This window comes from Danio rerio, chromosome 8, assembly GCF_049306965.1.
Source record: "Danio rerio strain Tuebingen ecotype United States chromosome 8, GRCz12tu, whole genome shotgun sequence".
In the NCBI taxonomy this organism is placed as follows: domain Eukaryota; kingdom Metazoa; phylum Chordata; class Actinopteri; order Cypriniformes; family Danionidae; genus Danio; species Danio rerio.
This window is the reverse complement of record NC_133183.1, coordinates 23,279,447-23,291,166: the sequence shown is the minus strand read 5'-3', so window position 1 is coordinate 23,291,166 and position 11,720 is coordinate 23,279,447. Positions and strand designations below refer to the sequence as shown.

At 38.0% G+C, this 11,720-nt stretch overlaps 1 protein-coding gene across 5 annotated transcripts in view; it reads right to left on the bottom strand.

Moving 5' to 3' along the window:
• Nucleotides 1-97: 97 nt before the first annotated feature.
• The window catches only part of fhad1 (forkhead-associated (FHA) phosphopeptide binding domain 1), a 33,169-nt gene continuing 21,546 nt past the window's right edge, over nucleotides 98-11,720 (bottom strand). For all 5 annotated transcript variants that reach the window (XM_073908979.1, XM_073908981.1, XM_073908980.1 and 2 more), the window contains 7 exons: nucleotides 9,747-9,897; nucleotides 9,547-9,629; nucleotides 8,446-8,541; nucleotides 8,127-8,353; nucleotides 3,470-3,638; nucleotides 3,066-3,140; nucleotides 98-366 (listed from right to left, as the gene is read on the bottom strand). In XM_073908979.1, the coding sequence (XP_073765080.1) occupies nucleotides 187-366; nucleotides 3,066-3,140; nucleotides 3,470-3,638; nucleotides 8,127-8,353; nucleotides 8,446-8,541; nucleotides 9,547-9,629; nucleotides 9,747-9,897 (981 nt within the window). In that variant the 3' untranslated portion in view covers nucleotides 98-186. The remainder of the gene's footprint in view (nucleotides 367-3,065; nucleotides 3,141-3,469; nucleotides 3,639-8,126; nucleotides 8,354-8,445; nucleotides 8,542-9,546; nucleotides 9,630-9,746; nucleotides 9,898-11,720) is intronic.

Below are 11,720 nucleotides of genomic sequence, written 5' to 3'. Positions count from 1 at the left end.
TAGACAAGCCACTTTATAGGGTATACTTGTTTAACTGCTCATTAACACAAAGAGTATACAATTTATATGTATATAATAATGAGATGAGACAATTAGGTATATTACATTTTTTATTAATTTAAGCTTTTCTTTTACCCTGTATAGTGTGATTAACTGCACAGTTGCATCATCATAGTTGTGTCCATGTCAGTGGGCCTCAGTGAGCAGGGGGATTCGGGAGCTCTCTGAGGCTTGCAGAGGACTAGACAAACCAGAGACCACTGAACAAATCTGCTGTTTCTGCTCCATTTCTTTCTTCAGATTATCCACCTCACTCGCCTTCTTTTTCAGCCTCATCTGGGAAGTCCGTTTCTTCACTGCTGAGGCCTGCAGACACAAACAGTAAAATCTAAGGCTGCTGCATGATACATTATGGCTGTAGCAGTAGATAAGAATACTGAAACTTTTCGGTACAAGGCCTTTCAGTTTGGTAGTCAGTAATGCGTTTTTAACCACTGAAATTAACTTTTTTTTAACTAATCAATATCAATTTTGACTTCCAAAACTGATCTTTTAGTCTACCAGGGGTGCCCAAACTTTTTCGTATGAAGAGCCAAAATCCAAAAAGCATTGAGAGCCATGGGGTGAAGATAAAATTCTCAAACTTTTTTACATTAAAGTTGCCATGGGTAATTTCCTAATTTGTTTAATAATATTTATAAATAAATAGAAAATATCACCTTAAACCTGCAATAAAAAACATAAGCAGTCACATTTATAAAACAGTGAAGTTCAATGCTGAATACAATGGTCAGGCAGAATCTGCCTTTGTCTTGATTTGCTCACCAAAGTCTCTGCATTGTTCTCTATCCTTCGGGTGACAGTGTGTATATTTTAAATAAAATTACAACACTTAAATTGAGACATTCCATTTCAGTTAGCTTTTTGTAGCTTAGCAATAAAACAAACTAATAAAAGGTTAAATTAAATTTGAAATGACTACCTACTGTAAACCATCTCCATCATTCTCCCTCTCAGATGGGATGGTGGGCCAAATCAAAGGTTACTATGGGCCAACTTTGGCCTACGGACCCTAGTTTGGGCGTCTCTAGTCTATACTGCTTCAATTCATGTATAATTTAAACCCTGAGCTTGTATCCAATATTCTTTGGTTAAGAAATAAAGTGTCATCTTTCAATTCTGTCCATTTTATAAGTAAATTCAAACAATAAATGCTGCTTTGATAACTGGCATATCAGACTTTTGTGTAAATAATCATCATTTACTACTGTTAAATATCATTTATAGCATTATAATAAACATGAGCAGACATCCCAGTAGTGTGTGGAAAGACTCCAATAAAGCCTTATTTTAAAAATTATGTCCACAACCTGACAAAAGTCATGTCGTCAATTCTAGTTGTAAGAGCAGCAAATATGAACTTGATTTCTCTTTGATCATTTGTAAAAGTGGCAGAAGGTAGATTTTTGAGATGAATCATCTGTTGAACTGCATCCCTATCATCACACATACTGCAGAAGAACTACTGGAACCCACATGTACCAAGATTCTTACAGAAATCCATCAAGTTTGGTGAAGGAAAAATTATGGTTTGGGGTTACATTCAGTATGGGGTGTGTGAGAGATCTGCAGAATGGATGGCAACAGCCTGAGGTATCAAGACATTTGTGCTGCCCATTACATGACAAACCACAGTAGAGGGCAAATTCTTCAGCAGGATAGCGCTCCTCATACTTCAGCCTCTACATCAAAGTTCCTGAATGCAAAGAAGGTCAAGGTGCTCCAGGATTGGCCAGCCCAGTCACCAGATTTAAACAGTATTGAGCATGACTGGGGAAAGACGCAGGAGGAGGCATTGAAGATGATTCCAAAGAATCTTGATAAACTCTGGGAGTCCTGCTAGAACGCTTTCTTTGCCATTCCAGATGTCTTTATTAATAAAATACTAAAGTCATTACAGAGATGTGTGGATGCAGTCGTCCAAGTTCATGGGAGTCATACACAATATGAATTCTTTTTCCACTGGACCATGACTTTAAATTCTATACTGTACATTATTTCTGTTATGTGACAAGACTTTTGTCTAAGCAAAGTCAGACCTTACTGTTCTAATTAAATAATAATAAAAAACAAGACATGGTTATATTTTATTTTGGTTTTAAAAAAAAGCATAATCTAGAAACCTTTGCCTTTCATATAAGCCACTTCTGATATCAAATGATCAACTAGAAGTCAAGTTATTATATCTTTTTCCTCAAACTTGTATAGGCAACAACACTTTTGTCAGGTAGTGTATAACAATATAGCATAACAATTATCCCATTCACAAAATATATATATATATATATATATATATATATATATATATATATATATATATATATATATATATATATATATATATATATATATATATATATATATATATATATATATATATATATATAATTTATTATTATTAATTCATTAATTGTTATAACTTTTAAAATATATATTTTTACATTCATCAAAGTTTACTTAACCTTTTAATGTTGTCTACAACCCGAATTCCAGAAAAGTTTCCAGAAAAATTCTTGATTTTTGGAACTTTTCTGGAATTTGGGTTATTATTTAATGCGTATGATTGAATAAATCTATCATCATAATAACTCATGAGGTATATTCTGTCATTTCTGTGTACCATTGCACATACTGTGTGTATTCATTTAAGGATTTAGTTATTTAGTATGTAAATATCATAAAAATGGGTACATTATCATGGCAGCCAAAAGCATGAAATAGATGCATTCTTGTATTCTTGCCTGTGCTATTTTTATTAGGTCTAACATCAAGCAAACTGGAACAGATTCATGCTCCATTTATAGCTGTGAGATTATGAGCTCAGGAAAGAGCAAATTTGTTTGGTGCTGCTGAAAAATCTATTAACTGCACAGTGTGGAGTTTCTCCGTAAAACCCCAGGCAGCCTGCGCCAGACAGCATGGATTTAGACCTTACATATGTTCAGGCGATCAAACACATGCAGAACGCTGATTCAAAACCAATCCACTGCTGCCATCGAGCTTACCTTTTCATAGCTGTCATTTGGTATACAGTTATGATGGCCCACTCTTCTTTTGTCCATTTTCTCTGTATTAAGGCTCTGTTGAGAAAGCACTTTTATTATAGACAGCACTTTGGGGAGCTATGAAGACACTTAAAGATGGCTTTCTATAGACAGACAGTGAGAAATGGTGTCTGAAAATGTTCAAAATGATGCGTTATCTGTCATTCCATAAAGTAAAAGTAATACCATCACAGTGGTAAAACAAGTCAAAATAGTTTTCTCAGGTAATCAACAGAAAGTCAAATGGAAGTTTGATCTAGAAACGAGTCACCTTTTTGATGTTTCCTTTTTTTTTTTTTTTCCTATCACAGAGTAAGTGTCAGTCAGTCTTTCTCACTTTCTGTGTGAGCCTGTATGTGTGATACCCTATTATTTCTGTTGGTAACATCGCGTTCCTGCTTGTTTCGTTGCAGCTGGATGACGCTGTCTTGTAAAGCTTGCTGAAGATTCTCCATCTCCCGTCTCTGAGTCTCTAGTTCTGCCTTCACACTCTCAAGCTCAGCCTGTGTCTGTGTCCACAGCTCACCTCTTTCTCTATGAGGAAAAAACAAAACAAAACAAATAAAATATAATATAAAAAATATTTTAATAAAATAAAATAAAAAGTAATACATTTTTTTAAACATAAAAATATAGCTGTAGAATTTTAATATCAAAAAGTTAATTAAAGCTGTATTTGTTTATAAAAAAATACATAATACAAACTAGATAGTAAAGTTTGAGGACAAACTTTATGGTGGCTTGAAAAGCCGAATCTGAAAGTTTGAAGTGGTTTTAAAGTGTAAATAGCATGTTAGTATGATTTTAGCTTGAGGTAACATATTACTAGCATGAATTAGCATGTTAGTAGCATGATTCTTACATGAATTAGCATGTTGTTAGCATGATTCTAGCATGAATTAGCAAGTTACTAGCATGTTTCTAACATGAATTAGCATGTTGTTAGCGTGATTCTAGCATGAATTAGCATGTTACTAGCATGATTCTAGCATGAATTAGCATGCTACTTGGATAATTCTAGCATGAATTAGCATGTTAGTAGCATGATTCTTACATGAATTAGCATGTTAGCATGATTCTAGCATGAATTAGCATGTTTCTAGCATGAATTAGCATATTGTTAGCATAAATCTAGCATAAATTAGCATGTTACTAGTATGATTCTAGCATGAATTAGCATGTTGTTAGCATGATTCTAGCATGAATTAGCATTTTACTAGGCGGTTGCTAGGGTGTTTTAAGTGGTTGCTAAGGTGGTGCCAGGCAGTTGCTAAGGTGGTCTGACTAGTTGCTAGGTGGTTGCTAAGGTGTTGCTAGACGGTTGCTAGGGTGTTTTGAGTGGTTGCTAGGTGGTTGCTAAGGTGGTGCTAGGCAGTTGCTAAGGTGTTCTGACTAGTTGCTTAGTGGTTACTAAGGTGTTGCTAGGTGGTCGCTAGGGTATTCTGAGTGGTTGCTAGGTTGTTGCTAAGGTGTTGCTAGGCGGTTGCTAGGGTGTTCTGAGTGGTTGCTAAGGTGTTGCTAGGTGGTTGCTAAGGTATCCTAAGTGGTTGCTAGGTGGTTGCTAAGGTGTTGCTAGGTGGTTGCTAAGGTGTTGCTAGGCGGTTGCTAGGGTGTCCTAAGTGGTTGCTAAGGTGTTGCTATGGTGTTCTGAGTGGTTGCTAGGTGGTTGCTAAGGTGTTGCTAGGTGGTTGCTAAGGTGTCCTAAGTGGTTGCTAGGTGGTTGCTAAGGTGTTGCTAGGCGGTTGCTAGGGTGTCCTAGGTGGTTGCTAAGGTGTTGCTAGGCGGTTGCTAGGGTGTCCTAAGTGGTTGCTAGGTGGTTGCTAAGGTGTTGCTAGGCGGTTGCTAGGGTATTCTGAGTGGTTGCTAAGGCGTTGCTAGGTGGTTGCTAGGGTGTCCTGAGTGGTTGCTAGGTGGTTGCTAAGGTGTTGCTAGGTGGTTGCTAGGGTGTCCTAAGTGGTTGCTAGGTGGTTGCTAAGGCGTTGCTAAGCAGTTGCTATGGTGTTCTGAGTGGTTGCTAAGGTGTTGCTAGGTGGTTGCTAAGGTGTCCTAAGTGGTTGCTAGGTGGTTGCTAAGGTGTTGCTAGGTGGTTGCTAAGGTGTTGCTAGGCGGTTGCTAGGGTGTCCTAAGTGGTTCCTAGGTGGTTGCTAAGGTGTTGCTAGGCGGTTGCTAAGGTGTCCCAAGTGGTTGCTAGGTGGTTGCTAAGGTGTTGCTAGGTGGTTGCTAAGGTATTCTGAGTGGTTGCTAAGGCGTTGCTAGGCGGTTGCTAGGGTGTCCTTAGTGGTCGCTAGGCCCTTACTAAGGCATTACTAGGCCGTTGCTAGGCGGTTGCTAGGGTAGTTTGGGTGGTTGCTAGGCAGTTGCTAGGGTACCCTGGTTGGTTACTAGGCAAGCCCCACATACATGCTTGATAAAACATTTATACTTAGTAAGCATTTCTAGCAAGTTACAGTACTTGGCTAGTCAATATTAGCATGTAGCTAGTCACTGCTAGCATGTGTAGCATATAGGAAGTTCCGTATGCTAGCATGAGTCAAACGAGCCAATCTCCAAGTCTCTACGATGTTCTGATGCTGAGATATAGCTGTTGATGAATGGTTGCTAGGGTACTCTGTTTTGTTGCTATGGGCGAGGTTACAGAGTGAACTTGAATGTGGTTGGTTGTCTTAGTCAAATGAACCAACCCCCTTGTCTCTATGACACTGCTATGCAAAGATATGCATCTTGGCCTATTTTAATGGAAGTCTATGGAATCAATTTGGGGGCGTGGCTTGTGAGCTTTATTATCATATTGAGATGCTCATTGGTTGTCTGAGTCAGATGAGCCATCCCCCAAGACAATAGGACACTGCTATGCAAAGATATGCATGTAGGCCAGTTATTAACATGAGTCTAGTATGAATTAGCATGTTACTAGCATGATTCTAGTTCAAATTAGCATGTCATTAGCATGTTTCCAGTATGAGTTAGCATGTCATTAGCATGATTAGCATATGAGTAGCATGTTGCTAGCATGATTGGCATGTCATTAGCATGTTAGAATTATAAGCATTTGATAGCACAGCTAATTACATTATATAGGACAGTTGCTAGGGTGCAGTATGTGGTAGTTAGGGGTGTGGCTAGAAAGTTAAAAGGCCATCAGTGATTGGCTGCTGGCTAGACTGAGTTAAATGAGCTCAGCCATTAGTCTCTATGACAGTCTGATGCAGAGTTATGAGCTCACAAAGTTTGATCCCATGTTAAGTCAATGAGAGTCTTTTGTAATGGAAGTCTACGGGACAGTTGCTAGGGTGCAGTATGTGGTAGTTAGGGGTGTGGCTAGAAAGTTAAAAGCTCATCAGTTATTGGCAGTTTGGTAGTCTGAGTTAAATGAGCTCAGCCATTAGTCTGTATGACAGTCTGATGCAGAGTTATGAGCTCACAAAGTTTGATCCCATGTTAAGTCAATGAAAGTCTTTTGAATGGAAGTCTACGGGACAGTTGCTAGGGTGCCATAAGTGGTTGCTAGGGAGTGGCTAGTAAGTCTAAAGGTCATCAGTGATTGGCTGCTGACTAGACTGAGTTGAATGAGGCCTGACTCTAGTCTGTAGGACAGTCTGATGCAGAGTTATGAGCTCACAAAGGTTGACCCAATGTTAAGTCAATGGCAGTCTTTTACAATGGAAGTCTATGGGACAGTTGCTAGGGTGTCAAAAGTGGTTGCTAGGGAGTGGCTAGTAAGTTTAAAGGTCATCAGTTATTGGCGGCTGGCTAGACTGAGTTAAATGAGCCCAGTTAGAAGTCTGTAGGACAGTCTGATGCAGAGTTATGAGGTCACAAAGTTTGACCCAATGTTAAGTCAATGGGAATTTTGGGAATTTTCCGGGTCGTTTTTCGGAAAACCGAAAGTCGGATCAGTTGGAACAGATATAGCAACCCGAGTCAGACAAGTTTGAAGGTTTGACGAAAGTTTGAAGTATGAAGCTTGAAAAGTTTAGGAGGAGATACACTTTAAAATTAGTCTCAGAAGAAAGAAGAAGAAGAAGAAGAAGAATAATAATAAGTTTACGTGAGATAACAGTATGTTGGCTTTTCAAGCCACCATAATTAATGTTGCCAAATATAAGAAAATATAATATTTATATTTAAATATCATTTAAAATGCAACTTTTCCTTGAGATATTTTTTAATTAAAACCATTAATTTTTTTATGAGCAACTTCTCATCTATGAGTATATGTTGCCCTTTTTAACATGTTATTGCAATCGCCTGTTTCAAATGATTACAAATTGAGAAATTCCTAAAAATGTAGAGAAAGACAAATTATACACATAAGGAAAAATTATAATATAATATAATATAATATAATATAATATAATATAATATAATATAATATAATATAATATAATATAATAATAAATTATAATATAATATACTATAATATAATATACTATAATATAACATAATATAATAAGGGGCGGTGGCGCAGTAGGTAGTGCTGTCGCCTCACAGCAAGAAGGTCGCTGGTTCGAGCCTCGACTGGGTCAGTTGGCATTTCTGTGTGGAGTTTGCATGTTCTCCCTGTGTTTGCGTGGGTTTCCTCCAGATGCTCTGGTTTTCCCCACAAGTCCCAAGATAATGCAGTACAGGTAAATTGGGTGAGCTAAAATTGTCCATAGTGTATGTGTGTGAATGAGGAGTGTTTTCCAGTGATGGGTTACAGCTGAAAGGGTATCAGCTGCGTAAAACATGTGATGGATAATGCTGGATAAGTTGGCGGTTCATTCCACTGTTGTCACTGTGGCGACCCCTGATTAATAAAGAAACTAAGCCAAAAAGAAAATGAATGAACGAATTTAAATTTTGTTACATCTCTCGAAACGGTATCAAATAAAATAACTCTGTCAAAATTATGAGAGTCAATATTATCAAGTTAGACATACTGTAATTGTGCATTATTTTCCAAAAAGTAATCTGAACCCTTAAATGAAACAAGGGAGGGAATCATTTGTCCAGAGTGTGTGTTTGTGAGTTTGTTTGCACCTGAGCGTGTGTATCTCTCTCTGGTTCTCCTGCAGCAGTAGCTCTTGTTTCTGGCTCTGGCTGTTCTGCAGATCAAAGCGGCTTCTCACAAACTCCAGGTCTGTTTGTCTCAAAGAAACGATGCGCTGTCTCTCATCAGGAGGAAGGTGCTGTAAACTCGCACAGCCTGACAGCTCATTGTCACTGAGCTCCAGAGCTTCACACAGCACACGCACCAGCTCCAGGTACTAAACCAAAAACAAAAAATAATGATTTATCAGTTATTCAAACTCAAAATAATGCAGTCATAAAATGCTTATGTATGTCGTGTGTGGCTCACTGTTCTCTCACTGAGCTCCAGGGCATCAGACATGTCCAGTCTGGCTGTGCGTTCCCTTGCTGCCTCGGTCAGTGCTTCAGGAAATGCTGAACCATTCTGCAGCAATCAAATGAGCACAATTAATAATAATAATAATTCCTTACATTTATATAGTACTTTTGTGGGCACTCAAAGTGCTTTACAAAATGGGGGTATCTTCTCATTAACCACCAGTGTGCAGCATCCACCTGGATTACGCAACGGCATTTTGCACCAGACAGAAAACCCCACACCAGCTGATTGGTGGAGAGGAGGCAGAGTGATGAATTATGATATGGGGAGGGTTAGGAGGCCATGATGGACAGATTTGGCCAGGGTGCCGGGGTTAAACCCCTACTCTTTTTCGAAGGACATCCTGGGATTGTTAACGACCACAGATAGTCAGGACCTCAGTTTAACATCTCATCCGAAAGATGGCGCTTACTGAGCAGTATAGAGTCCCCGTCACTATACTGGGGCATTAGGACCCACACAGCCCGCAGGTTGAGTGCCCCCTGCTGGCCTCACTAACACGACTTCCAGCAGCAACCTAGCTTTTCCATGTTGTCTGCCATCCAGGTACTGACCGGGTGCAGCCCCGCTTAGCTTCAGTGGGCGACCATGTGAGAGTTGCAGAGAGCTAGCTACCGGCTTACATGATATAGTGCATTACTAAAGTCAAAGATGAGAAGGGAGTTTGGAGCATCAAAGGATTAAAAGTATAATATAGTTAACAACCTGCAAGATAATATTTCATGCTTTTTTTCCTAATCAGTCAAGCAGATTTCCGAACAGATTTCCCATTCAGTTTGATTCATTCGAACAGTTTACTCGCACACCAAATAATTTTCGATGGTTCCTTATTACTGGAAACTTTAAAACAATTATATAAAGTGGGAATATTCCTTCAGTTATTCTTAAAAAACAAAAAATCTAAAGGTTTCTGTCTTTTGCCAGCAATAAATTCCCCCCAAGCTTCACTTTATTATATGTGCAGTTTGTAAATGACTGTAAGAAAGGGTGAAGAATCTTAAATATATATTCTTCTTAAGCACATAGATCAGATTGTATAACAGTAAATACCACAGGAGTGACGGATCTTCTCTTAAGTCTCTGTGTCTTCACCTGACCCTGTTTCTCCGGCTCCCGCTGCTGGCCCAGACGCTCTGTAAACCGGCAGAAGAGAGTCATAATGTAGGTTAATGTTGGTCTTATATTAGATCAGTGAAGCATCAACACATCCAATGGTTTGATCATGAGTTATAAGCCACTCCAAGACTCACTGCTCGGCCACTTCTGTTCTAGCGCTCGGATTCGCTCTCTCATGTCTTGCAAACCTTCTTTCTGTTGAAGTATCGCTTTCTCGCGATGATGACCTTTGTGTTTTGACCCCTGATGAATGACATCATTAGGAGCCGTCATGACTGCCACATCCTGAGAAAACAACATTTATAAAACAGTTAGCAAAGTGTCCGCTGTGATCTATGAAGTTGTGCTTGCTGTCTTTGTGAACCATTGACTTTTCTTTTGTGAATGTACACTGACTAGTCTACAGAGATACTTCTAAAAGTCTCTTTAAGACACAATATGTACTGTTACAGTATTTTAATTCAAATACCCAAAAGGCATTCATTTTCATTTTCATTTCATTTTCCCTCAGCCTAGTCCCTTAATTATCAGGGGTCACCACAGCGGAATGAACCGTCAACTAATCCAGCATATGTTTTACGCAGCGGATACCCTTCCAGATGCAACCCAGTAATGGAAAACACCCATACACTCTCACATTCAAACACACTCTCACACACTATGGTCAATTTAGTTAATCCAATTCACCTTAAGTGCATGTCTTTGGACTTGTGGGGGAAACCGGAGCACCCAGAGAAAACACACGAAAACGCAGGGAGAACATGCAAACTCCACACAGAAATGCCAACTGGTACAGCCAGGCCTCAAACCAGTGACCTTCTTGCTGGGAGGCAACAGTGCTTACAACTGAGCCACCATGCCGTGACAATAGAACAGTGTTATATATTTTGCTGTATGTACTTTTTTCCGAATGTGTCGAAGAATGTTCAAATACACTATTTAAACTAGTGATATGGACCGTGTCCTGTGCTGCCATGCTAATGACACTCTCAATTTCAGGATTTATTTAAAACACTAAAGGTGTTTTAATATGTAGTGCGTTTTATTAGACATACGTGACACAGCAGCATTATAACATAATCTTAAAATGTATTTAGTATGATAAAACAGCATGTGAGCATGACTGGAAGAACTTGAGGTGAACTATGATTTCTTTGTCATCAATATATGCTTTTGTTTATTGTGAATATGCTCCCTCTAGTGGCGAAAATTACATACTGTGCCTCTAAGGCTGCATTTTTTAAGTTAAAAATAGGATAAAATAATTATTGTTACAAATATTTTCTATTTCAATACATTTTAAAAAAAAATGTTATTGCAAAAATGCATCCTTAATCCAAGCTTCAATATCACATGAGCCTTTAGAAATCTTTCTAATCTATTGATTTGCTGATCAAAAAAAAAAATTCTGATTTTTGTCAACATTGAAAACTGTTATTTTCCAATATTATTTGATTAACAGAAATTTCAGATTCAGTTAATATACTGTAAAGCCCAAAAGTCAACTTTATCAAATGAAATGAGTGTGGTTAACTTTAAAATTGACTGAATGTTAATTCTACTCATTTGAAAAGAGTTTTGAACTCAGTGTTGAAGGTAACGAGTTAATTAAATACCTCATTACTTCAACTTAAATGGAGTAAGTTTACAGTACTCATATACATTTTTTTTACTTAAATAGTTTGTAAAAAAAATCGGTTTCCTCAACCGGTTTAAGTTGCCTTAACTTATTGTGTTTTACAGTTCTCAACTGGTTTGAGTTCTCTTCATTTATTGGGTTTTACTGTGCTCAAATTGCTTCGTTTTCTCAAATGAATTAAGTTCACATAACTGATTAGGATTAGTTTTTTAACTTAAATTATTTTTTGCAATCGGTTTCCTCAAATAGTTTGCGTTACCTCAACTTTTTGGGTTTTACAGTGTATCAGCCCTAATGTACATATTCTGCTCAAAAGTAGAATTGATGGTTATTTTATATTTTACCTTAATATTTAGCATTTAGATTTTAGATTTAGCGTTTACTTGCCTTTTTAACTGTTCACATCCTTTTTTCCTGTTGTCTTTGTCAATGACAAAATTACCAAGACAAATTTCTCATACATATACCA